Source organism: Zootoca vivipara, chromosome 12 (assembly GCF_965207765.1).
Source record: "Zootoca vivipara chromosome 12, rZooViv2.hap1.1, whole genome shotgun sequence".
Taxonomy (NCBI): domain Eukaryota; kingdom Metazoa; phylum Chordata; class Lepidosauria; order Squamata; family Lacertidae; genus Zootoca; species Zootoca vivipara.
In genome coordinates, this window is record NC_142595.1 from 31212351 (window position 1) to 31240262 (window position 27912).

At 45.8% G+C, this 27912-nt stretch overlaps 1 protein-coding gene across 5 annotated transcripts in view; it reads right to left on the reverse strand.

The window, feature by feature from the left end:
* Positions 1–4769: 4769 nt before the first annotated feature.
* NDRG2 (NDRG family member 2) overlaps positions 4770–27912 on the reverse strand; it is a 44422-nt gene continuing 21279 nt past the window's right edge. For 4 of the 5 annotated variants that reach the window (XM_035134313.3, XM_035134311.3, XM_035134314.3 and 1 more), the window contains 12 exons: positions 27377–27497; positions 27210–27272; positions 25285–25345; positions 24339–24425; positions 22497–22553; positions 20194–20297; positions 15508–15552; positions 11250–11301; positions 10697–10744; positions 9284–9319; positions 8506–8557; positions 4770–6804 (listed from right to left, as the gene is read on the reverse strand). In XM_035134313.3, coding sequence (XP_034990204.1) covers positions 6644–6804; positions 8506–8557; positions 9284–9319; positions 10697–10744; positions 11250–11301; positions 15508–15552; positions 20194–20297; positions 22497–22553; positions 24339–24425; positions 25285–25345; positions 27210–27272; positions 27377–27497 — 887 coding nt within the window. In that variant the 3' untranslated portion in view covers positions 4770–6643. Of the gene's footprint in view, positions 6805–7958; positions 7993–8505; positions 8558–9283; positions 9320–10696; positions 10745–11249; positions 11302–15507; positions 15553–20193; positions 20298–22496; positions 22554–24338; positions 24426–25284; positions 25346–27209; positions 27273–27376; positions 27498–27912 lie in introns of all 5 variants that reach the window. The other variant, XM_088655661.1, reaches the window with a different exon arrangement.

Below are 27912 nucleotides of genomic sequence, written 5' to 3' on the forward strand. Positions count from 1 at the left end.
AGTTGCTGTTATTCCAAAGCATTGCTGCCTCCCAACTGTGGTGAACAGAGCGCAGCAATCATGGCTAGTAGCCATCAACAGCCCTATTCTCCATGAATTTACCAAATCCACCCTATGCACTGGAGGAAAAAGTACTTTCTGTCCTGATTCTTCCAACCCTTCCCAGTTTGGTGTCACCTGCAAATTTGATCAGCACCCCCTCAATTCATTCTTCCAAGTCGTTTATATAGACGTTGAACAACAAAGGGCCCAGAACAGAACCCTGTGGCACCACACTTGTCACTTTCTTCAAAGCTGTGTGTGGCAGACACCAGCAAATAAAACTTTCCTGTTGCATGTTATGCTGCAGTTGTGGAGGTCCCTATGCCCTTTTTTGCTGTGCAGTTTCCATCATGGCCAGCAGAGAGCAGCAGTCTACCACCAATAACCCTAGGCAATAGGCGCTCAAGTCAAAAAACATGCCAGTACCCGCCTCTCATCTCCATAGGGTGTGTCTGCACCAGCTGTTTTTCATGGAACAGCTGGTCCAGTCTTTAGCTCCTCTTTGTTAGTGTCCCTAATTAGGGCTCGATTTCTTCTGCGGCTCATCATCCCCCGCCCCAATAATGTGATTAGCATCTTTAATAAGGAAATTGCTTTTTCCTGCACCGACAGAACATTTACCGTTCAGATGTATAAGCAAGTGCCAGCATTCATTGCTTAAAGAAAAGCTGGAAAAGGTCAAGAAAAGCTGGAAACTAGGGAATGAAGAGTAGAGGATTTTCTATAGGGGCTAGCACCGTTATGGTTAAATGCTATGAGTTGTATCTAGTGTTAGACTCATTGGGATTTAGGGGCCTAAATTAGTAAATTAGAATTGACATTGGATACAGTCAATGGTTGTCCATGAATACTCAGAAGTAAACACCACTAAAAGTGCCAAGAGGTTTAGTCTCATGATGTAAGTGTGGCTAGACGTTTAGCCATAATTGGCTTCCTCATAGTTAACAAATAAATGGACTTGTTCATATTTTGAAGATAAAACTATTCTGGTGTGTTAGCTAGATTCAATGAGAATGGGAGATACAGCTGTTTCTTCTAACCACAGAAGAAAGTTATTTATTAAATTGTAGATTACATTTCCTTTCATATATGTATCTCAGAGGTATTGATACTGAAGTTTTGAGATATCTATTTTGATATAACTGAGTGGTTTAGAAAATAGATGATGAATAGGGTTGCCAGACTCAATGGAGGACAGGACTTCTGTGCCTTTAATTGCCCTGCTCTCTTTTGAGTCTGGAAACCTTGCAGACCCTTTGCTTGGAAATTAAACAAAGGGTCTGCTGGTTTCTCTTTAAGGTTTCCAGACTCAACTCAAAAGAGAGCAGGGCAATTAAAGGCACAGAAGTCCTGTCCTCTATTGAGCCTGGCAACCCTAATGATGAATCAATTAAAAATTATTTAATTAGTTAATAGCGTAGCTTCCACATGACATGCAAGAGCCCACCTCGCGGTATTTACACACGTGTAGGCTGCCTATTTGGAGACAGAGCCTGGAGGAGTGTGATACTTCTTTTCACTTTGTTGAGCTGATACTTTAGCTTGATTTGAGCACAGCTGCAGACGAGAGACAAATGCTGTAACATCAAGGCCACCATCCTATACAGAGTTAAGCATGTTTAAGCTCATGGATTTCAATGGCTTCGAGCGCAAACTTCTTTGAATTGCAGTGGCTTGATCTCTGACAGAACATTACGTTCCCACCTTCCCCTTCCTTCTGAAGTGTCAAGCCTGCACCCCAGTCTGCTTTTTGGGAAGCTGAGGGACCCTTGTGAATTAGGCAGGAAGATGCAGAGAAGAGGGAAATTGGCAGAAATAATCTTCTCCCACTTACATTATTGGGGGGAGCAGCTAGGATCTGGAGCAAGCCAATGCATCTAAAAGAGATAGTAACTCTCTGGCTGATTTCCCCCTCAAATATACAGAAGCGCCACTTTTTGACTGAGATGCTGGGAGTCGGGGAAGTGTGGTGCCCAAGCCAACTTTAGTTGCACATAGTTAAATGGGAATAGTTGTGTGATAATATAATGCAAATAAGAGGACACCTGCCTTCCTTTGTGCTTCCGCAGACCTGAATCAAGTTCACAGCAGATCAATGTGGATTGTTTCCCACCTGTCATTTCTTCCACTTGCAGACATCCAAATTATGGGTTTGCTAGTCACATGGAAAATTGTGCCTGACTTGAAATAGATTGAGTCTAAGAGTCAGGGAATAAGCTGAAAGAGGCTTGTTTTTCAGCCATGGCCTAATTCAAAGGTCTCCAATAGGACTGCTTGCCCCCCCCACCCCACCCCACCCCACCCCCAGGATACCATGGCTTCAGCCTTAGAGGACGTTGTTTGGCATTCCAATCTCAACTTTTTTTTGCTCTGCTGCCTTTTTAAACAAAAGGCCTTCCAGCCTCCTTGCTGGAAGCGGAGATGGGGCCCAAATTCAGTTTTTAGTGAAAACATTGGACACAGTCACATGGCCTCGAACTGGGATGAAGGCCCAGGCCTTTGCAGAGACAGGTTCAAAACTTCCCCATTCCACAATGATGGATACTCCTTTTGTTCCTTGAAACTAACAACTAACAAAGGCTTTGACCCTGCCCCCCCCCCACTCTCTTTTTGGAAGCAGTGGGGGAGAGGGAGCACTTGGCAGCATGAGTGGTGTTTTGGTCTTGGAGCTGCTTGCTTGGAGCACAATGGCAGAGGGAAAAGATTTACACTTTTGGCTCCTGGTGAAAGGTTAGCCCTGCAAAGAGGAATGTCAGCTCCACTGGGAGGAAGGCTTGGATGGAAAACAGATCTGCAAAGGGGAATTCTGCTGCAAGGGAGTCTCTAAAATCCCTTCCATGGGTGCGGGTTCTTTGAATGCTCACCTACATATAATAAAAACTCCTCATGCGTAATAAATTATTAGCTCAGGTATCTGGGTCCAAATTTGCTATCTGCAGGGAGCGTTTTAGTAGGGGGGGGGGGTAGCATTAAACACCCCACCCACCTGCATGTTACAGTCCAAGCAGGACAGTATCATATTGCTCTACAGGCTCATCCATGCTTGTCTTTCCCTGTGATTTCTAGTCACAGGTCCAAGAGGTTCTTCTTTTGTCCTGCTGCTTTTCCTGGGAAAACTTGCTGTTTACTGCTGAATCAGAACAAATGTCAATCAAGTTTTCTGGGCATTGTCGTTTGTTCTGATTTACAAGTAAACGCTGGGTTTCCCTGGGGGAAAACAAAAACCTCTAGAACCTGTGACTGGAACTCATGACACAAACGGGAGTGTGGATGAGCCTTACCCCTTCCAAGCCCAAATACAATGAAAGAGAACTTTGGGATCTCCCACAGGAATATCGGCAAAGTTTTTGTTTGCTCGTTTTTAGACCTGTAAGAAATGATTTGAAGATCAGCAAGTTAAGTTCCCTAAACTTAACTCTCTCCTCAACTGAACTGGCTATTCAGACGATTCCCTCACCTGAAATCTGTACATGTCTCTCCCAGCTGTGGGGGGGGGTGAGGTGGTGGGGAAAATATTTGGAGAAGGGCATGGGGTTAAAGGTTACATACTGCCTTCCAGAGCACCAGATGCCAGTGTTGAAAACAAAATAAAACGAATTAGCTAAGCATGACATGCAGATCCTAATCATTGGCTTGTGGTCTTCCTTGATGCATCACATCTGGCTTGGCCACCAATTCTCAGCCTTTTGCTGTCCAGATGTTGCTGAACTACAAATCCCATCAGCCCCAGCCAGCAATACCAATGGTCAAAGATGATGGGAACTGTAGCGCAACAGCATCTGAAGGGCCACTGGTTCCTCACCCATGATGCAGACTGTGAAGATGAGCTTCAGATTTGATGGGAAAATATAGGGGAGTGGATTTCCCCAGCCTTTCAAGGCAAAGTGGAGGTCCTAATCACCACTGAGGGTTGTGAGCAATGATCCGTTTTAGATTATTTGGTCTGGGACCAAAGTATTTCCTGCCCCCTCCCAGCCATAAGGAGGGCAGCAGAAACTTTCTGAGCTCTGTGGAAAGAAAAAAAAATGGACCTGGGGTTTCTATAGAGTCATGGGTAAATGTGGGCAGGCAAGTGTCCATCACAAATCTTACTCTACACATCAGTTTCCTACATGGCCTTATCTCCCTCCCGGAATATGGAGGTAATAATATAGAAGAACTACCTTAGAGACTGTTGTGAAGATAAGCTAAGTCTCATAGGTGGCACCTGCAACGAAATGTTAGAGAGTGCATCCTTACCTCCCAGCCCAAGAGCTTCTGTTCAAGGTTCAGGTCGACTAAGTATTCCTTTAGGATATGGTAAACTGTAAGGGGCTCCATGCTCCCACCCAATTTCCCTTTTTCATTTGACATTCAACATTTCCAGGCTACCGAGTATCCTCAATCTTCAGTGGGCTGGGTTGCCTGCTTATGGGTTTTGTGGTTTTTGTTTATAGTGTACTTCTGCAAGCCTCAGGAAGCATGCTAGTTTGGGGCTACAAAGCCAGTGCCACTTACTACTAGGAGATGTGAATTGCTTGCGCATTTCCTCGAGGCATCCGATTGGCCAGTGCAAGAAGATGGCATGGTGAGGCTGAGCCTCGGTCTCAGTCTCCGACCCTCCCTACCTGGAAACTTTGGTGTTTCATTTTTATCACAGTGTGCTGGGAACTTCCCTGTCCTGTGGGAAATGGCCCTGGCTTGTTGCATGAAAGTGCCACCTTGGCCATAAGAAAAGAAGCAAAAACTCATTCCTCTAGAGACTTTATTGTTAAGAGTCAGAATTCACCATCAATGGCTCTGGGGAGAAGGAAAAAAAAAACACACAGAGCCCACACATTCTCAAATACAACAGGATCCCATTACATGGTGGAGTTTAAATTCCAGCTGGAATCCATTTCAAACAATGCCCATATATACAGGCAGCTAAACCATTAACCCCCAGTGCCTATTCAGGTTTGCAGAATAGGTAAGGTGACTTTCTAACTGGACCATTGTCTTTTGGGTTCACAAACAACTCTTTATTCTGGGTTTCGACGAAGCGTTCTGTGCCACTCAGAAGTTTACATACTGGATACCCTCACCTACAGCTGGTTCCAAGAAATTATTTTACCTTATTTGTTTTGGATTCCTTATTCTGTGAGATCAACATGGCAAACACTATCGATACATTTAGGTTGGTTCTTTTTTTTAAAAAAAAATACAGCTGATGACATTCAGCGAACTGAAACAGTTGGAATCCCGTTACAGAGTTAAACTGACGCAAAGTTTCGCCCTCCACGGCACCACAAGAGCCCTGCTCAAAGCCAGCACCCAGAACCCACTACAGTCAGCCCTTGTTGCAAAAATAATAATAATTATAATAATAATAATCACAGCCGATAACAGTCGGGAGTCTCCTCCACTCATCTCATTACACAAAGCCAGTATGACTGTAGCCTGTTGACATATGTGCCTGGCACAGTCACAACAAAGCAATCCAGCTCAAGCCTCCAGCAAGTCTCCCCTCCCAGCATCCCCCCTAAAACATCCTGAAAAAGGAACAACCCCACCCTCCCCAACCCCTAATTTTAGCTTTGCCCAGCCTCCCAAAATGCCCCCAACTGCCCAAATCACTCGCTGTCTTAGCAGGAACCGTACATGCATATCACAACGCAGCTACCATCTACAAGGGGTTTCGGGTGGGAAAGAAAATGGCTAAGGTGAGGTGTCTGCATGGGGAAGATGAGAAACGAAAGCGAGAGAGATGACGGGCGAGGAGGAGCGGCTGAGGGCTCCGTTTCTATTGAAGTGAGAATGGGGAAGAATAGAAGTTGTCTAAGCCCTGGAGAAGGAACTCTAACCTCCCAAGGCAGACGGAATGGACAGAAATCTCAGGAGATGAGGCGGGCAATGAGGGCAGAGGGGTGATGGAGTTGGGGTGAAGCAACCGCCATGCTGGGGGGGCACTACGTCAGCATGACAGGAGCATAACAAGTCCTTCTAAGGGGGGCTTGTGCGTCTCTCTTGTGAGGTCCTGCTTTTTTTGCCTACGTACACTCCGGAGGGGACAGAGAGAGAGAGAGAGCTAGCAAGGCAATCTGTTGCCCATCCAGGCTACTCCAAGAACGAATCACTCAGAAATCAAGGGGAGGAGGAACCATGGTTAGTTATGATCTAGACAGGAGAGAAAGACAGAAAGAAACCCAACGCTAATCCAGACTTCCCTTATTAAGGAACCTAAGTGTGCAAAAGGAAGGAGGACCGAGGAGAAATTCAGAACAGGTGCAGGATGATTTAACACTTTAGAAAATGTATAGCATTCCATCCATACCTCCCTAGGTGCCAAGGGGGGGGTCACTAAGGGAACTGGGGTGGGGGGCCGACACTAGTCTTGAGGTTACGGGAGAGAAGAGGGCAGGGTTGGCGAGGGAGGGTGTGTATGTGTTGGGCGAGAAGGAAGGGTCATGGGGAGTTAATGTTTGTTTTAAAAAGAGTACAATTGCATCCCATCTGGGCCTCCCTGGACGTTTAGTACCGTTAGGGGAGATCGTCACATGGCCCAGTGGCCGGAGTGCATTGTGGGATAGCAGAAGAAGTCCTGTTTAGAGGTGGGAGGCGGCCTCGTCCCCTGGCCCGGCGCTCAGCAGGACACCTCCATGGTGGGGGCTGGCGGCTGAGGTGCCCCCACCTCGCTGCTCTGGGACAGCGTGCGCGAGCGGGAGCGGTTCCCGTCCCCTGAGGCTGCACTGGACAGAGAGGCGGTGCGCGAGCGGGAGAGGCGCGTCATGCAGGACGAAGCCACTGTGGGGAGGAGAAAAAAGAAATGGGCAGTCAGACATAGGTCGCTCCTCCCAGGTCTTGCTGCTCCAAGGCAGGCTGAGCAATCAGCCCAAGGTCAGCAGAGTCTTCACATGGCACTACAGCTTCTAAGACACATTTGGGGCTGAGCACCTTTGGGTGTGAAATACGGATCTGGAACTACCAGGGAATTGTGCAACACTTGTTGGTTTTATATGTGTGTACAAGTTCACCTTTCTTCAAATTCTCAGCACCTGTGTGCACTGAGACCCGCAGAGCAAGTTAAGGGCTGACTAGGGCGGTGGGAAGGGAGAAGCCCATCTCTGGGGGACCCTGGGTTCTGGGGCATCCACAAAATTTCCACTGTGGTTGCCCGTTGGGGCTTTTGGGGCCGATCACAGCCACAGAAGGGTCTGATGGGGCCTGTTGAGTCATGTGCGCCCCACACTGTGTGACGTCACACATGTGGCATGTGTGACATCACGCACGCACACCAGGCACCCCCAATGTGAGGCAGAACCCAGTGCAACTGGGCGGGGGGAGGGAGAAAGGCCTTAAGGCAGACTCCTCTGGGGAAGGCTCATGCAGATGATTTCAGATCTTGTGAATAACTTGCATCAACAAGGCCTGCGGTCCTGCTCCCTCCATCACTTATTGCCATTTTGCATTGTATCCCTTCTCCAAAACAAAGCCATGCATCATCACCACTTTCTTTCCCCCACCCCCAAATATTTTGCACAGTCAAGGCCTAGATTGGGGTGCAAATTGATCGAATTTGTACATAATTAGGTCATTTGCAAAGCATGTTGATAATGTGAGCAAATTTGTTTTGGAATGCAAACTTAGGGTTTGCATGGTGCAGAACTGCGGTAGTCCTTGTTGTCCGATAGTGTCATACAGTGTACAATATTATACAAAGGCACATCACCAGCCTTATTGACTTAGGTGCACGACAGAAATCCAAATAAACCTAATTTAGCTTTCTCATCGTCACTGCAAACAGCTCGCTGTGTCCTAACGGGAGGTGGTGTAAGTGTGAGTTTTAGAGAACAAGGGAGTGAGGAAGTCACAAGGGAGGGTGTGGCAGGCAAGCTGGGGAGAGAGTGTGTCAAAGGGTTATAGGTGGTTGGGTGGAAATACCACAGAAGGTACCTGACCCCTGACTCAGTTTCTTGTCCAGTACATAAGGGACTGAGGAGAAACAGGAAAATATACCCCAGTCTACAAAGAAAAGACACCCCCCCCCCCGACAAGAATTCGCTGCTGGCCACTTTTCAAGGGCCAACTGGCTTCAGTTTCCGGACATCCCCAGTTCCCAGGCAACTTAATCTAAGAGGCCCCCAGGAATGTCACAAGGAGGAGAATGTCAGCTGTGGGAAGGATGGAGGGAACTTTGTGCTTGGAAAAAGACTAATCCCTTCGTTACTGCAAGGGGCTATGGGGAGCACTGTAACTGGGTGCAGGGCCCAGTCAAGGTAGAGACAGTGGACAGGGTCTTCTGATGCTCACAGAGGAAGGAAGAAGATGGATCTCTTAGTGATCAGCCCTGGCAATCACACAATTGGATCAGGAAACCACACAGCTGAGGTATTGAGGGGACGGGTATTCTGAGAAATCTCTGCTCTGGCTCAAACATTCCCAGTAATGCATGCCCTCTGAGGGATGTATGGGGGAGGGGCAGAAGGTCTAGGATCGAATACTCACTGTATCCCATGCCTTGTACGAAGTACTTGAAAGCCTCAGTCAGTTTACCAGGCTGAAGGACGGAAAAGAGGGAAGAAAGAGAAAGAGCGAAGGAAAACATTAGAGGTGTGCTAATGTCAAGGTGGAAACATAACCAGCCAATCCTTTTTCACATCATGTTTGTAATCTTGCCTCCCTCTTTACAAGGTAAGTACTTAAAAAAAACAAAACACCCCACACCAATGCTTGGGGTTGGAGGTAGAAGAACCCACAATAAGTTAAAAAGCAACAATTGGACATAAGTTCAGTCACATTTTGGGAAGGGGTCTATACCCAGTTTCAGGACAAAGACAATTATTCTATGAATGTTGAATTTTATTTTTTATTATCCCCAAAAGTCTCATATTCTGGGGAAGCAGGTTTCTTGTACAAGATCTGCCAATCAATTGTAATTGATTGATCCTACTAGAAAACAGCAACAGTCCAGAAGCACCCACAGGTATATATTTGCAAGTTATTGGGACCTTGAAAACTTTTGTGAGATGCATCTGGAGCTGGAGAAACAGCAGCAGGGAAGGGGAAATTACGGTAAGTGCTTCCTCTTCTAACTCTAAACCACCCCTTCCCAAAGTGACTTTTCTGTTTAAATCGAAGTAGTGTGCACAAACTTTTGAAGCATGCCCTAGCAGAGGGTACAATGCATTGAGGAACATTAGGGAGGGTTTAACTGAGTGCAGCAGAATGGACAGAATCCAGTCCTGCCCCCAACCCTCCCACCAGTTGTGCCAGCCTGTCTTACCTGGGTCAGCTGTGGTTGTCCTCCAGAATCTGCCATCTGAAAGATACAAAGAGAAATCTAAATGGGGAGCAACTGTCTACAGGCTGGAGAATATGCAAGACTAACTAAGGAGGAAGATCTGGCCTTTACTCTTAAGTGGCTGCCTCCCACTCCCAACGATTCTCTGTAAAGCACAGGTTGTTGTTTAGCGACAGCAGACGATGAGGAAAAGTTGAAATTGGTTTGTATGTGTGTGTGAAAATCTGAGCTGATTTCTGTATAAACATGAATAGACACACCAAAGCCTTGACACCAGTGGGACCTCAGTCACAATCTACCAAGAATACTCCCATGCCTTACCTCCTGGCACAGAGAATCTGTGTTCAGAAAAATCCTGCCCTACCCCAAAAGGAAGCCTTAAGAAAGCATTTATGCACTCATCCTTCAAAGATTTGAAGTTATATAAACAAAGAGGTAGCTGTGGTGTGTGGGAGGCAGCAAAAAAGATTTAGGCAAACTTTAGGAATCTCAAAAGTGATGTTATTGGGATGGTAGACCAGCCCTGAAAGACAGAGGTAGAGGAAGCAGAAGGTGTGGGGAGACAAAATGATGGTCCTAGAAGAAACATGGAGCAACCAGGTTTTTAACATTGAATTTCATGGGTATTCTTAATAGGTTATATTGCTTTATGTAAGGTGCTTAGAGGTTTTTGTCGGTGATTGTATACAAGTCTAGCCCAGGCATCCCCAAACTGTGGCCCTCCAGATGTTTTGGCCTACAACTCCCATGATCCCTAGCTAACAGGACCAGTGATCAGGGGAGATGGGAATTGTAGTCCAAAACATCTGGAGGGCCAAAGTTTGGGAAAGCCTGGTCTAGCCTAATAAAATAACAAATGGGAGAAGTGATGATAGAATATTTGATTTCTGCACTTCTTGCCTGTAAAATCTATGCAGACGATCAAATCGGATTGGTGACTTGTATTATCTGAAAATTTCCAGGCAGGACTTCTGAATGGTAACTGGCCTACCTTTTGGCAGATTCAAACAAGTTATTAACAGAGATTGTGGCTAGCTTTCTCTTTCTGACTGCAAAGCATAAAAGGAGATCTCTCCTGATCAAACCTATCCTGTATGGCTGCTGTTCTCGTGCATTACAGTTTTTAATCTGGTTATGTTATTTATTTTGTTCGGCTCACGTTTAAGTTCCACATTTTAAGGTATCATGTTATAGATCTCATTTTAGACATTCCTGGTATTTTATATCATTTATGCATTGCAACCCACTGTAATGTCTTTTGAATATTGTGCCATGTATCGCTGTTGGCTTAATTTTGTTCAGGTCTACAAAATAACAAAGGTACAGCAGCAAAGTTAATGGAAGCCAAAAGCTAGACTGGCTTCCTCTGCAGTGGCCTCGAGAGGCATTGCTTACCTTGAGGAAAGAGGTCTGGGTAGGGTCCAGTTTGGAATTGCACTCCACCTGGCGGGAAAGATAATGGCAGCGTGAGGATAAAGAGCAGAGCCAAAGTGAGACAATAGGTATCTTACGGTAGGTAGAGGTAAAGGGACCCCTGACCATTAGGTCCAGTCGTGACCGACTCTGGGGTTGCGGCACTCATCTCACGTTATTGGCTGAGGGAGCCGGCATACAGCTTCCAGGTCATGAGGCCAGCATGACAAAGCCACTTCTGACAAGCCAGAGCAGCACACGGAAACACCTTTGATGCGCTTTTGAACTGCTAGGTTGGCAGGAGCAGGGACCGAGCAACGGAAGCTCACCCCATTGCCGGGATTCGAACCACCAACCTTCTGATCAGCAAGCCCTAGGCTCAGTGGTTTAACCCACAGCGCCACCCACATCCCAATAGATATCTTAGTTCCTGTCAAAACCAGAAAGTAGAGGATGGGCTGAAGGTCCAATGGCTCCATAGTCTTTTGGTGCTGTGGAACTTTTGAGAAGATATCTGGCACCATCAATGACTCACCACTGCATCTTCATGAGGGGCCTGGTCTCCCACCACCAGCATCACAGGACATCTGGCAAGGTGGAGAAGAAGAAAAACATGTCAGAAAGCTAAAGCTGTAGTAAAGGTTGCAACTCAGCTTACTTGGGACTTGCAAAACAGGTGAACAGCTTTTGAGTTGGGGCATCAAGAGCCCAACTCTACGTTACATAAAAAGGTGGTTTGTAGAGCGTGGGGGGACGGATGGACCCCCAAACCACAGTATGGCAGTACTTTTATTAGCACCAACTAAATGTCAAAAAAAATAGCAAGCAAGCTTTTGAGTTCTCCACCAGTCTTGAGCAGGCTAAGCAGAATGGGGGAGTGGAGAAGAGAAGAAATGTTTTCAGCCTGAAATAGTCTGAAGATGGGTTTCCAGGAGTCTGGGCCCTTCCAGACTCTTGCTATTTTCAGGTGGGATGCAGTCACAGAGTGGAAAATTCAAGTTGTGCAATTAAATCCGATAGGGCACTTTTTTTTTGCACAATGATGGGAAAACAGACTTGAAGTATCAGATCACATTTGCTTCCCGCAACACCCCATAATGTCCCCACAAACAAATAAAAATGGATGGTCAGTAAGCAGGCTGCCCAGAAGCGGCCTACAGACTACAACAGCCTCCTGCAGCCTGGTGCTCTCTCTCCAGATGTCTTGGACGGCTGCACTGGCGAATTGTAGTCCAAAACATCTGAAGGGCTCCTGAGGTCTCCGGGTTGGGAAAGGCTGTGTTATACTGTCCACAGGAGAGCAGCTGCACTGCAGGAGAACTCTGAAGACTCCTCTCTCTCCCACACAGGCAGAAAAAGGCAGAAACTGAAGAGTGAAGGAGTAGCTGTTGGCTGCCTCACCCCCCCCCCCGCCCCGCCCTTGCCCCAAGTGACTAATTTTTCCCAGGCACTCAGAGGAAGAGAAGTCGGGGAAGTTAGCTGTTAAAGAAGGAAAATAAGAGGAGATAAACAACAGAGGGGGGAAAGCAGCCAATGATTCCTCCTCCACTGCAATTGATCTCTATCACGTCCCACTCTCTCTGACTCTTGGTGCAGGAGCCATTAGTAATCACACCAAACAGATCTCTCAAGTGGTCCATGTAACATGTAGTTATGCTCTCAGGTGGCCCCGTCTTCACAGGGTACTGCTGGTGATGAGCCAGGCCTCTCTGGGTGGTGGGGACAGCAGGAATCCTTGCCTCAGAGTCAATCCAGGGCATGTCTATCCTGGAAGTTTGTGTAAAAGGGGACCTGGCAATCAGCTGCACACTCTTGCCCACTGCATCAGTTCAGTTTTGTTTGGGGTGCAGAGGTGCTTCCTAAGGTTGCTTAGCAACCACAGTACCCTACTGATACCCTCCTGTCTCAGGGTCAGCTCAGCCCTAGAGGCCATACAGACCATTTTGGGTGGGTGGAGAGTGGGGTCAAACTTCGAGAGCCACACAGTTTTGCCGTCAAAAACCCTCAAGGGAGAAGCACACTACCCTCCACCCTGCGAACATTTGAGGAAGCAGGGCAGCCGCCATTTCCCCAGTAGCAGCTCCATCTCCTCACTCCATCCAATTGTGAACCAGAAGTAAAAGGTAAAGGGACCCCTGACCATTAGGTCCAGTCATGACCGACTCTGGGGTTGCGGCGCTCATCTCGCTTTATTGGCCGAGGGAGCCGGCGTACAGCTTCCAGGTCATGTGGCCAGCATGACAAAGCCGCTTCTGGCGAACCAGAGCAGCGCACGGAAACGGCGTTTACCTTCCCGCTGGAGCGGTACCTATTTATCTACTTGCACTTTGACGTGTTTTCAAACTGCTAGGTTGGCAGGAGCTGGGACCAAGCAACGGGAGCTCACCCCGTCGCGGGGATTGGAACCGCTGACCTTCTGATCGGCAAGCCCTAGGCTCTGCGGTTTAACCCACAGCGCCACCTGACTGCAATTGGGAAGACCCTTAAGGAAGGACTGTAATCTCCCTGCATATAAGGTGTCAATATTGGGAACAGCAAAATTATAATTATTGATTATTATTAATTATTGTTGTACTGTGTATTTTGGGTCTACAGACGGCAATAAGGCTGTGTGCATATTTTTCTTTTGCCTGAAGAAGCAATATAGCTTGAGCCAGCCCAGGCCCCTCATGAAATCTGGCACAAGTACCAAGGGCTATATCCAAATCCTACAGAGATGGAAGTCCTCCTTCCCATTAACTTCCCATTCCAGCAGAGTTTTGCTGTTATAAAAGGGTGTGCAGCTGAATTTTGTGTCAATTCAGGGCGTTGGTTTCTTTTTGAAAATAAAATAGCTCAATCAAAAGAATAGCTTGTGGTTCCTCAAAGGAGCAAGTGTACAAGAATGGGAAACTCATGAAGATGAGCACAATAAAATAAAATAAAATAAAATCAGGGTTATAAACAACTTTTTCTGGGTCCCTCAGAAGAGCAGTCAGAGCCCCTCCTTTTCATTGTGGATTCATGAAGATATTGGGGAAGTTGTATGTGATTCCACGTTCAATGCTGTTTGTGCCTGTGTCTTCCTGCTGAAATCCTGTAACTTTTTATACACAGATTTTCCGCTTTATTCCCCACCACCACCACTTTGTTGCACTATAGCACAAGAGTGCCCCTCCAAACGGCAATGCCATAACATTGGGGAAGCACTGCAGAAATAACTTATCAATGTGTGGACCTCTGGTATATATTCACCACTATTGCACTATTATTGTGCCAATGACACACAGAAATTTAGGAAGCTTCCTTGTACTGAGTCAGACCATTGACCCACCTAGCTCAATCCTGTCTACACTGACTGGGAGTGCCTGTCTAGCCCTACCAGGAGATGCCAGGGATTGAATTTAGGATTTTATGCATGCAAGACTTTACCACTGAGCTATAGCCCTTCCCAGAGGCAAAATGCACCTGGAGGAATCTGGAGGAGCCCCCCCCCCCAGTTGCCTTTCCGTGTAGCCCCTGCTTGATGCCTGCAGAATTGGCGCCTTTTCCTCACTGGTGTGCCCAGAAAGCTGCCAAGTGAGCATATGACAGTAGCGAGGATTTTTGGGGTGGCAGTTACTGGGGTCTTGAGAGATGCCCAAGGACGCTGACCCACTAAGTTGGGATCAGTGAAAAAAACAAGAAAGAACAAAAACTGCAGTGCAAGATTGCCTTCGTTCAGACACAACGTAAGAAATTGCTATTTTTAGCATCTCTCTTTCCACATCCCTCTTGCCACCCTGGGAGTTATTCACAAGGTCACACCTTTTATTTTCGATTAATTAATCATGCAAGCCAGTCCCTGAAGTTTCAGAGTGTAAAGGGGGGGGGGGAGAATTGCTGGGAAAACAGAGCAAGCTTGTCACTAATTAATCTAAAATAAGATTAATGAGGATGAGAAGCAATGCAGGAATAGGTGGGAAGGCACTGCTCTTCCAGCTTTTCCTCCTAGAGATTCTAAATTACTTATATAGGTTTGAATGCAGAAGTGCTTTAAAAGTACAGTTGTATCTTGTTTTTGACCGGGATCCGTTCCGGAGCCCCGGCCGCTAGCCGTAGAGGACGCAAGGCAAAGTGCTGCGTCTGTGCGCGCGGAGTGGTTTGAGCTTCTGCGCATGCGCGAAGCGCAATCTAGTGCTTCTGCGCATGCGCCAGCTGCAAACCCAGAAGTAACCCGTTCCCGTACTTCTGGGTTTGCCGCAGATGTTCGCCAGAATGGACGCTAGACGAGGCGGAGGTTCATGGAGGTTTTACTAATTGCTAATTTTTCAATTTACCACTGTTCCTATGCCTTTAAGCCAGTGTTTCCCAACCTTGTGCCTCCAGCTGTTTTTGGACTACAACTCCCATCATCCCTAGCTAGCAAGACCAGTGGTCAGGAATGATGGGAATTGTAGTCCGAAAACAGCTGGAGGCACAAGGTTGGGAAACACTGCTTTAAGCAATGCTTCATCTGCAGGCTTTAGAAGGTAATAATTTTCATATCCAGTTTCATGAATAGCTGCACTGCTAGCATCCCAAGCTGCTGTTCAAAGGCACAAGAGCAGGCCAGACCAGTTTTCCTGTTCAGCTGGCAACCCTCTTAACGTGCATCTTTTTCAGTGTTGTGTTAGGATGAACTGTGCGTCAAGTATCAACCCGAACCTCTAATCTGTATTTTTAAAAACCAATTCCCTTTGCTGCTGACAGCATGTGAGGCCTACCAGAAGCAAAGGTGGCAACTTTAGGACACAAATGTGTGAAAGAAAATGCAGGGGCTGGCTGGCACTCACTTGAAAGTGATGTCTCCTCCGCGCTCCAAGCTCAGGTCTCGGCGGCTGTAAGGGGGGAAAGAAGGGAATTGTAAGCTTATTTTTTTTCCCCCAGCCTCCTAAACAAAGACCTTCTTATGCAACCCGCTCCCTGCCCCTGCATACCAATACCATCACTGGGCTCTCCATATGCTGGTCTCCCTTGTTATATAACTCTAGGTCTTAAGAGTTGCCAACCCCTGCACTTCAAAAAAGTGCTCCTTTCACTGTGGCCCTTCCAAACATCTCCTCTCCATACAATTGTTGAAGGCACATAAATCTCCTTCTAACCCAGAGGTTGGCAACCTTGCCTCCTTTCAGGACCAAGCGTACTGGTGAAATACGAAGAAAACAAAAAAAATAATCCCAGCACAATCAGTCCGAATTCTGCAGCCAATCTACACCCTACACCAAGCAGAGCATGGTAATTCTCTAACCTGATGGCAATTTGCATCATCCTCTTATTTTGCATTGTTCAGTTGCAACTCTTTTAAAAAGTTTGCATCACTGAGGATACGATCCTGATGTTTACTCCTGGGGAGGGAGGGGCAAGGGGAATCACAACTACTTGCCTTTTCCATCTCCTTCTGCCAGTGGAGAGGAACACTGCTCTCAGTAGAAGCCCTGAGCTTTGCTCAACGGGTGGGAAGTTGGCACTGGGGCATTTGGGGGTGGCATGCTGAAGCCCTGACTCTCATGTCACATCCGCATCATGCATTCAAAATACATTTAAAGTGAATGGCTTCCCCCCAAAGAATCCTGGGAACTGTAGTTTACATCTCACAAAGATACAATTTCCAGCACCCTTAACCATCTACAGTTCCTAGGATTCTTCAGTGGAAGCGATGTGCTTTTAAAATAGGGTAGCCAAGGGTCCTCTTTTTTCCAGGCCACGTCCTCTTTTTCAGGGGTAAAATTTGGGACAAATTGCATTTACAGTGGTCCCTCGACTTACAAATGACTCAACATCCGTAGGTTTCGACTTACGATAGGGACAAATGGCCGCACACTCACGAATTTTTCTACATCCGAACGGAAACTATTGGCGGTTTTTAATACGGTTCCCTCGACTTACGAATTTTTTAATGCGGTTTCCTCAACTTATGAATCTTTCGTAATATTTCTTTTCCTATGGGAAGCCGCGCTTCAACTTACAAACTTTTTGACCTATGAATGTGCATTTGGAACGGATTAAGTTCGTAAGTCGAGGGAACACTGTATTTGCTTTGAGTGTCTGTCATAGGATCCTCTTTTTTGCTCTTCAAAATATGCCATCCCTAATATATACTATATTGGATCCCTCAGCTGCATTCACCTGGAGCTAGCCCAGGGTAGGGGGCAGCATTATTCCCACCTTATATCCCGGCTTGCAAGGCTTTAGATAAGGGATTGCTTTGTCTTTCTGTTTTTACTAGTCATATGGCGAAGCAAAGAAGTATGCAAGCCATACCCTCATGTCTGGAAATCTTATTCAGCCACTCCTCCAGCACCTGAGATTTCTCTTTGGCATTGCCAACAGACATTCAAACATATCCTCGCAGCCATGAGGCCTGGGAACTTGCTTCTTTCTTTTTCTTTTTATACATAAAGTTAAGATTTTCTGAAGATTGAATTCTACCACCAATATAACATCCTGCATTCTCCCTACCCCCCCTGGAGCTGCTGCAGAATCCCAACACACACACACTCCTCCCTGTGTCTCATCCCTTTCCCTGGGCCAACCAAATGGTGCAGTGACTAAACAACTGCAGTTATTATTTATCATTATCCCGTCTTTTCACAACCACGCACAATGCAGCTTACGTATGACTGAAATAATACAAAGGCTTCAGTCATCTGCCTTTTGACTTGAACGGTCCATCAGTTCATTGATTTCATAGAATCATAGAGTCGGAAGAGACCACAAGGGCCATCCGGTCCAACCCCCTGCCAAGCAGGAAACACCTTCAAAGCATTTACCAGATTTATGTTTAAATAATACACACCAGCGTATTGTCAAAACCTTTAAACAGAGCAGCCTTTTTGAGAAGCATGAGCTTAAATTTATGAGTGAGCAAAAAAAACCACAAAAAACAACAAGCAGCAAGTTCATTAGAATGGCAACTCCTTAAACTGTGTTCCATGAGAGGAAATGAGGATTGAAGGAAATTATTAAGGGCTTCCGTGAACCTAAAACATCTACCCAGGCCCAGTTTCAGCAAGTGGCTCCTTTCAGCTCTGGTACACCAGCAGAACACAACTTACATTTAAATTAAAATAAGTGTATGGTGCGTACACAGCATCACTGTGGGTGCCTGTTTTGGGCCCTCTTTAAACAAACACTCATACTGACACCAGACGGGGGCTGTGTTTTTCCCCAAACTCTTTTTACAACAGTGCCCTGGAAGTTGAGTTATGGTGAAATAAAAGACAGGGTCGTCATCCAGAACTACAAAATTAGCCACACAGAGGCCCTATCCCCAAGACCTTGTAGGAGTGGAACGGCACCAGGTGGCACTTCTCCAAGGGCTCCCTCAACTTTGGAAACAGCCACCCCTTTCCAATCCATTTCAGATGGAGACGGGCGATTCTACTGTGATTCAGCATTGAGTCTGAACGGATGTTCGGCTATTCCCCGAAGAAGAGATGCAGCAGAACCACCCGTTCCATCCTTGCATGAGTCACACTGCCCTGGGCTTGCTGCCTTCCAGTCAGGAGACATGCTCAGAGCAGTGATCCATGCTGTAACACACAGGGCGTGCTTCTCTAAAGGCAAGTAGTTCTTTCAATAGAAAAAGCAAGCAGTTAATACCGAACAGAAAACTTGTAGCTGTCAGAAGTTCGAGGAAAGGCTGTGTGGGAATTAAAGAGTGTTTCCCCTGAAGGAGTGTCTCCACCCCCATCGTTCTGCCCAGACACTGAGGTCCAGCGCCGAGGGCCTTCTGGCGGTTCCCTCGTTGCGAGAAGCCAAGTTACAGGGAACCAGGCAGAGGGCCTTCTCGGTAGTGGCACCCGCCCTGTGGAACGCCCTCCCAGCAGATGTCAAAGAGAAAAACAACAACCAGACTTTTAGAAGACATCTGAAGGCAGCCCTGTTTAGGGAAGCTTTTAATGTTTAATAGATTCTTGTATTTTAATATTCTGTTGGAAGCCGCCCAGAGTGGCTGGAGAAACCCAGCCAGATGGGCGGGGTATAAATAATAAATTATTATTATTATTATTCAGTCACAGGGGGGCTTGCCATTAGGCAGAATGAGGCAATTGCCTCAGGCGGTAAATGCTGGTGGGGGGGCATTATCATTCTGAGCACCCCCTGGTTGTACCCTTCTGTTGCTTGTTATGCAGCCAGCACTGTGCAGCCACAATGAGCCTGCTTTCCTCAGTCCATAGCACTGTTAGAAGTGCTAAGCAAAATCGAATTGCCAGCCCAGTTAACCTCCATATGTGGAATTGTGTGTGCATGCAAATGTCTTGCGCCAGTCCTGGTTCCAGTTATTTATTTAGATACCTTAATATTTATATCCCTGCCAACTACCTAACATTGCTAAACTCTAGTCTGCTGGAGAACTAGAGGCCACCAGGGCTTGAGCAGGGAATCTGCACCTATTTTATTGTTACGTATTATTATCACCTGCAACTTTGTTGTTGCTGTTATTCATTTCATTTCTATGCCACTTTATATTTTTAAGAAGAACACCACAAAGTGCTTTACAACCTAAATTAAAACATTGCATGAAACATTCCAAAATCAAGCATAGCAGAAGAAGATAAAACATAAAATAGATGTTCAAAGCAAGGGGACAAGGGGACAAGTGTTTAATTATGTATGCAACCACATCCGCTAGACTTCTCATAGTAAAGAGATGGAAAAGTGTACAAATTCCAAAGATAGAAGACTGGCAAACCAAATTAATAAGACATCAAAATATGGCAAGGAAAATAGGATAAATCAAAGGGATACCTGAATACAAAGTCGATAAAGATTGGGAAAAATTCAATAGTTATAAGAAGAAATTTGTGGAAAACGCCAACCTCTTAGCAGACAGGTGAAGGCTTCAAGTAATATAAATAATCAAGATATAAAATATCCAAAAAGGTATACAAAAATTCTTTTGGGAAACCAATGTCGAAATAGTGAATAGTCTGGATGTCACACGGGGGGGGGGGGTGTAGGGTGAAGGGTGAAGGGTGAGAAGGAACTAATTATCTTGATTTGTTTGGTAGTTTTGGTAGTTTTTTTCCCTTTGTATTTAGTTGTATTATAATTTGTATATTTATTATCAAATGTTGTTTTGGAAGTAGGAAGTATATTTATATTTATTTCTTTATTTCTTTTTTCTGTTGTATTATGAAAATTCAAAATAAAAATTTATAAAAAAATAAATTAAAAAAACAACAAAGCAACATAACTGACAAGAAAATTAAATGTCAGTTTAAATTCAAAAGAATTTACAGAGGGAACATATTCCTGAGCAGTAAAATCTTATTGGTGTCTAGACCGCTGGCCACTGGGTGTACCTAGGCAGGAAGAGGTCTAATAAAAGACTTCCTGCTTAGTCTGGATCTGTTTCTTGCACAACAGCTATCTTCCTTGCTCTGGCTTGCTGCTGCCAACACAACCTTGACAAGCCCTCACGCTGGTCTCTGATGCTGTGTCCCCACCCAGGTAAGTCCTGCCCCCCCACACACCTGTTGTAGCTGCTCCAGTACAGGTGGATATTGGGCAAATTGGTTGCATTACTCAGGACGTGCCTCTGATGTTGCACCAGCTCAGTGTTCTTAGACAGTTCCTCCTGTGGAAGAACATAAATGGGGCATTAATGCAATATCCTAATCCCACTCAATTAAGCCATGCCGTAATTAGTACATGGAAATGCTTATTTCTGTGCTATGAAAAGCTCTGCTGTCTGATTTCCACAGATTGGAACAGGCACAAGATATTTTCTTTGGGGAATTTGGCAATCCCAATCACTTCTCTCAAATGTAAATTACATTTATTTATTTATTTTTTTGCAAAAATGCAAAGGATGCCAAACATCCCCCCCCCCAAAAACACACACCACTGGCCTGTCATCAAATCCACACTATTTTCTTTTTAAGATGCTTAATTGGACACCAACTCCAGCCACCCCTTGTTTAGAGAAAGCAAAACCATCTTCATTCATTTTCATCAAATTTGCAAAACAGGCCGTGCTCTGGCCCTCGAGTTTAGATGGTGATTGTTGAGGTAACCGAAGCTGACATTGCGATGTGCCTTTCTTCTTTCCCTTGTTCTCCAGTCATGATTCTGAACATCCAAGGTTGCTAATCCTGGCAAAACTGAAAAATGTGTGTGTCACACTCACAGGGCTAGGCATTGCTGAACCCCAGTTCAGTTGGCACTATGGTGACATGGATAACAGAGCTCCTCAGTTCTTCACTCAAACAAGGGCACTATGCTGGCATTTCCCCACATAGAGCCATTTCCCCACATAGTGGCTCAATATTATTATTCTCTATTATATTTATATCCTGCCCTCTTTCCCAAAGGAGCCCAGGGTGGCAAACAATAAGTGACAAAACAAGAAAAACCATCTTTAAAAGCAACTTAAGAAATCATGAGGTAAAGTGAAGTGGTAGCCAGATGGTGGTTTTTGAAGACAAAGGCAGCTTCTCCACTGAGGCTAGGGTCAAGTGGGAAGTTCTCCTGAGCAAGCACTATTGAGAAGAGTGGGGGCTATCAGAGCGTGCCCACCCTTCATTTGAATGGATCTTTTCCAGAAGAACAGAGGACATTTCATATTTTCTATCCCTTCTACCCACTTATGTACAGGCAGAAGCTATTCCACCCATTAGTCTTTTTCTACAGTTTTGTGCATCCTTTCCATCTTTCTTCCCTCCGTTGCTTTCTCCACTTTTTAGAAATTTAGATTTTAGTTCCTGGTTTTTGGTCATAATGCTTAAAAAAAACCCTGTTTGATAGCATAATTACTGTAGTAATTATTACCAATATACCAGTCAAGCTGAATATAAATGGGGTGGTGGTGGTACCTAACATTTAAATGTTGGAACGAAATGAATATATGTTGGCCTTGGGTTCACTGAATAGGTCTGGTGAGGCTGCTTTTAAAAAATAAAAAAAATAAAAATGGAGATTTCTTCTTTTGTTTTATTACTCTGTAAAGTGATATGCACAACCATTATACGTGCAATTACTTTTGTTATTAAAATAAACACATCGGCATAAAACTCACAAATATTAGAATCAGTGAGGATAACCAGGGAAATGCAAGCACTATAGAAAAATTACATAGTTTGGAATAAGGTGCAGGGGTAAAGCACTACCATGTAATTTCCTGGTAATTTTGCAAAACAAGAGAGAAAATAGTTGGAAAGATAATACAGAATACCTTCTGTACTGATGTGTGGCTGTTGCTGACATTATTTGCAGGGCCAGGTTGAAATTTTATTTACCCAGCCATTTTAACAGTTCACATAGTCTGCCTTATTGTTTTAGCTGCTTCTATACTGACTCCATGACGATGTCTTGTTGTTTTATTTATGTTATAAAGGTGGCCAATTCTAACCATGCTTATTATATACAGATAAAGAGCTGTCCATACAAATACGGGGTAATGTACATATAGCAAAAAGTGGATTTAAAGTATGACACTATTTTTTAATCAATAATAATAAAAAAATCCATCAAGTTCTAAATCCATGAATTTTAAAGAATGGTTTCAGCTTGATCCGACACAAACTTTTGCCAGTCTGCTGTGCTCCAAAGGTTTTGGGCTACAGGTCCAATCCACTCCAGACAGCATGGCTGTGCTGACTGAGGCCGATAGGACTTGCAGTTCAAATAATCTGGAGGGTACCAGGTTGGCAAACGCTGTCTCATCACTAGAGAGCACCTTCTCAGACAGAGGGGGGCATCCCTGGTACATTTTATCTCTGACACACTCTCCATGCACCAACTACTGTAGCCCTTCTCCCCTCCTGCACATGCTTACCTGGCTGAAGAGATGTTGCAGAATCATCTCAGAGTTGGAGGATGTGAGGCCAGTCAGCTGAAGAAAGAAACAGAATGAGATCAGAGGAGATGCAAAAGTAGACACTGGTTTGAATGGGCCAGAGTGGCACCTGCATGAGAATTACAGTATGGAGATTGGCTTACTCCCCAGAGGGAAAGCAGAGATTTCTGAGAACCTATTGTATTTCAGAGCTCAGCCAGTGCTCAAAACTAAAATCTCTTTTCAGTTTCATCCTGGAACACGCAAAGCTTCTGAGTGAATTAAGTGCTTCTGAGAATATGCAGAATGCATTTTCTTCCACTGCTGAATTACTGTATCCCATTGAGATCATGTGAGAGGGATAGCTTTTATGCATTTTTTTCCCTTTAGAAATCAGCCTTTACCTTTCCTATCTCCCAAGTTCACAGAGTCAAAAATTGGGAAAGAGGAGACTCACCAGCAAGGTTAGCCAGGTGGTGCTACCTGGCCAGAATTGTCTAAGCATCCTGCCCTTTAGGTAGTTTGCGGGAGGAGTAGGTTGCACATCTGGGTCTTCGATAAACTTGGGCCAAATGTGGAGCCATATAAACCCTTTTAAATTCTAGGAAATGTGCCAATTTATGTTTGCTTATATTCATAGAATATTGAGGAAAATTTGGGGGTGCGGGGCGGGAAGTAAAGCGCTTGGTGAAAGAGGGCGAAGAAAGAGTTGAAGAGAAACTAGAGGGAAAAAAAGGGGGAGAGAGGGAGGGAGACAGGGTAGGCAACCTAAGGCCCATGGGCCACAAGCGGCCCACGGGGGTCATTTAACCGGCCCCCGAGCCACCCCCGAACTGAGCTGCCCGCTCAGTGAGTCCCCCCACGCAGCACGGTGCAGGAACTCGCTTCCGTAGTGCCGGAAATCGCATCTGTGCAGACGCTGGAAATTGTGGGCGCGCATCCAGCCCACAAAGGGATCTCTGCTGGAGTGAACCGACCCAGGCGAGGTAAACCTTGCCGACCCCTGTGCAAGCACATAAAACAGGGCAGCGGACAGAGGAAGAAGAGTAGAAATGGAGGTTGCTTTCAGACAACATGTTTACGGAGCATGCATCTTGGTTTGTTGAACAAAGTTTGTGGGGACGTGATTAAATGTCAAGCAACTGTTGAGCATTCATTTGTTTGTGGGGAGATTATACATCCCATATAGTAACTGTTATACTCCACTTTCCAGTTGCATCTTCTCATCACTTTCTTTTTTTTCAAATTAGTTCCCCAATATACCCCAATAATAGCCAAATTATAACAATAACAATCAATTAAGCCTCTCATGAACTTTCTTTAGCACAACATCTCTCTCCTCCCCTCCCCTCTGGAAATGGGCTTGTTGTGCAGGAGTGCCACTTTAATTTCATGACCTCAATTTGCTGGTATGTGGTTGAATCCCATCCGCAAAAGTGCAACAGTCTAGAAGTGCCTGCAGCTGAGAGGCTGATAGACTGAAATGAATTTCTAGATAGTGATGGGTAACTGGCACCAACACCAATGTTTATGGGCTTTCTTTGTTTATTTGTCATTACAAACAGTCAAAGAATAGGTTGTGTTAGCTGTTGTAGAAATAAGAACAACGATTCAAGCGCCCATTGGACCAGCCTGCCACAACTGTGAGCTGTCCGAATGTCTAGACTACAATTCCCATCATCCCAGCCAGCATGGCAATGGTCAGGAATGATGGGAGCTCCAATCCTAATTATCTGGAGGACACCAAGTGAGCAAAAGCTGCATCAGACCCCTTCACTTCATCTGCAATTGATTACTAGGCCCATTACACAGTGGTAAGCCCCTTCACTTTCCCAGTCTCACCTTGTGAGCAGCCCAGTCCATCCAGCCCTTGGCATTGGGGTCAATGTTGACCAGAACCAAACCCTCCACGGTGTCTGCATGAGAGAGCTGTGGAAAGATCATAATAACACTCGTGACTAGTGGATAAAATGTTCGCATGGCGCTCACCATACCGCTTATGTATAATCTCATGGACCTAAAACAGAGGCTTCTCAGTGCCTCAGAGGCAGCTGGCTGGCCAGGGAAGGAAATAAGATATGGCATTTGCAGAACCCTTGGCCTGATCCAACTGGCTCTGCTTATGCTAAACTCACCCCCCCCTTTTGGTTCTGGCTGAAGTGAGATCTGAACCAGAGCATTGCTTGTCCTCTCTTCCTCTTTGTCACAGTAGCTCTCATAAATAGCTTTTGACACATATTTGAGTTGCTGTGTGTATTGCAGCAATCCTTACTGAAACCAGAGAGATAGGGTGGTATGTTTGGAGCATCAGGCTAAGCCTGAGGTTCAAATCCCTGCTCAGCCATGAAGTTTACTGGGTGACTTTGGGACAAGTACTCCCTTTCAGTCTAATCTACCTCACAGGTTGGTGTGAAGATAAAAATATATTTTTTTAAAGGGAGCTGGTAGCACACATGCAGATCTGGCCTCTCTGAAACAAATCAATTCATAACATCAGAACAAAGTTTCCCCATTCATTCTGTGGCAAAGTCTTGCCCTCTAAGAGAGAGCCACTTATGTAATTTCACCACACAAGTTCATGCCTCCCCTGGGATTTGAAACAGGAATTTCCTGTCTCTCAGCTAATTTTCTTAATTACTGCAGCACATCACACTCGCTGGAATCCAATGTTGGGCCCATCCTTCCTCTGTACTTCAGCTCAGGAAACAACAAGAACGCTGCTCTGTGGTTGTTATAGAGAACATTTACTTAATCCGACCACCACTCATGGGTCCCCCCACCCACTTACGCTGTAGCGTGCCAGGATGTAGGCGCCGGCTCCGACTCCAATTCCGATGATGCTGGTGAAGCTAGAGGAGGGAGAAAGAGACCAGTTTCAAAATCCGCAAAGGAGCAGGAGCTGCCTGGCACATTTCTGGCGCTTGGGAGCAGAAGTGGGCCCCAACCTTTTGCTTATCTTGTGCCTTTGGAAGTTTCTCTAAAGTGAACACTTCGAAATGGCACAGACTGTGTGCCTCATGTTTTCATGGGCCCCCAGGCTCCAATTCCCTTCCCCCTCTCTTTCTCCCACGTGTTAAGTGCGTGTTCAGCTATCTATCTATATTTATCTGTCTCTATATATGTATCTGTCTGCCAAACCGAATATAACACATCATGATGAAAAGGTGGGAAGCCTAGGCCATAATCACTCTGTTAGTGTTCAAGATGCCAAAAGACGCTTGCATTTCCTGTAACAGACACATGTGGCTGGCTATCGCTCTGGAAGAATGATAATAACGGGAAATACCCAAGAAGGAATCCTGCTTTGGTAGGCTTAGAAGAAGGGGCACAGTTTCCCATCTTTACCTCCAGGGTGTTAGGAATAGGCAGGAAACAGCTGGGGGGCAGGTGATGTGTTTTCTTCCCCCCTGGATTGAGAGTACAAAGGAGAACAGAGAGGAGGGGCTTATCCTTAGCTCCTCAGGGTTTCATGGAACTAGGAACTAGTGAAGTGTCTAGGAACAGTCTGGGTTTTAAGGATTAAAATGAGGAATACTTGGAGCCAGCCAGGGCTCCTGGACCGTGTCCCCAGGTTTTGGAGTGCTATGGGGTCTGGGGAATGGAGGGGAAAAGGGGGTATGGAGCAAGTTTGGAGTTTAAATTGTTAAAATAACCCCTGGCTGGTGGTGACTGGAAGGGCGAGAGAAAAGAAAAGAAAAGAAAAGAAAAGAAGAAGAAGAGAAGAAGTTTGGATTTGATATCCCGCTTTATCACTACCCGAAGGGAGTCTCAAAGCGGCTAACATTCTCCTTTCCCTTCCTCCCCCACAACAAACACTCTGTGAGGAGAGTGGGGCTGAGAGACTTCAAAGAAGTGTGACTAGCCCAAGGTCACCCAGCAGCTGCATGTGGAGGAGCAGAGACACGAACCCAGTTCCCCAGATTACGAGTCTACCGCTCTTAACCACTATACCACACTGTACAGTGGTCCCTCGACTTACAAATTTAATCCATTCCGAACGGACGGAGCTCCGTTCGTAACTCGAAACATTCGTTAGTCAAGTTATTCATAAGTCGAGGTACCACTGTAGTTAATAAGCCGGATGGGAAAATAAACCTGTGGTTGCTAAATCTATGTTCTCAGGCTGTTGGTTGCATGAAACATAATTTACTATACTGCGGGGTATATAAGCAAGCCAGAAACCAACGAATTAAGCCCTTATTGGTAAATTTACCTGGAAACTCCGATATCTTTTAACTCAAGATAAGAAAAATGATATAACCCTGGCTGTGGCAAAATTTCTTTCGGGGGTAGTAAGAATTAGAAATCAACATGTCTTGGATAAAACACAGTGACTGCCTAGTAGTGCCTTTTCTGTATTTCTGCTGTACTTTGCTTTTGAAACTGTTTTTGCAGTTCTTTGGACCGTAATAAAGAATGTGTGAGAGCTAAATTCCTGCCTGCCTAACACCTGTGAAAGGCACTGAACCCCTTTCAGGGAATGAGGTAGCAACTGAACCAACAGGCTAGGAGGTGGTAGAATCTTCCGGGTTTTAACCCTGCCCCCAAGCTGTTTCTGTGCTATGTTTTGTTAATTTGATGTGAATACAAGGCTGTGCCTTTTCTGATTTTTCACTCCAGGGCAAAGAACCCTTGTTTGAGAAGGCTGACAGGTGACCCCGTCACGGGTTGTTGTCGCAAGCCACCCACCCGTGTGACCTCGCCCCGACTCACTTCACATATTGCAAGATGCACGGGATCATGTCAGCCAGCTGGTCCAGCGAGGGATACTGGTACCTAGGAAGAGAGCAGAGAGCAGGGGCTGTGTTAGACTGCTAGGCTCTTGTCCCCATCACACCCAACGATGCGGGTGGGGCAGGAATGGAGGCTGCAAGGCTCACCCCAGAGGGAAGGCCGGGGCCCCCTCCTCCATGCCAGGCGCGTCCACATGTATCACCACGAAGTTCTTTATGATCTCTTGCATGTCCTCAAAGTGGAAGAGGGTGTCGAAGCACGAAAGATCTGGGGTGGGGGTGGGGAGACAGAAGAAGTGGGTGTCAGGCTGCAGAAGGCCAAGCGGTAGTGCCGTCAAGACTGGCGAGGTGCCAAATCTAGACAGAAGCTGCCGTCTTGCTCCAGGAGTCAGTAAACAGGGCAGCAAACTGACTGTTGTTTTTTTACACGGGGAGGTGCTATTTGGATACCTCGCCTTACCATGCAAGCCTATGCAAGTTTACAGTCGTACCTTGGTTGTAGAACGCCTTCGTGCTCGGACGTTTTGGCTCACGGATGTCACAAACCCAGAAGTGAGTGTTCCGGTTTGCAAACGCCTTTTGGAAGCCGAATGTCCGACGTGGCTTCCGATTCAGTGCAGGAAGCTCCTGCAGCCAATCAAAAGCCGCGCCTTGGTTTCTGAACTGTTTTGGGAGTCGAACGG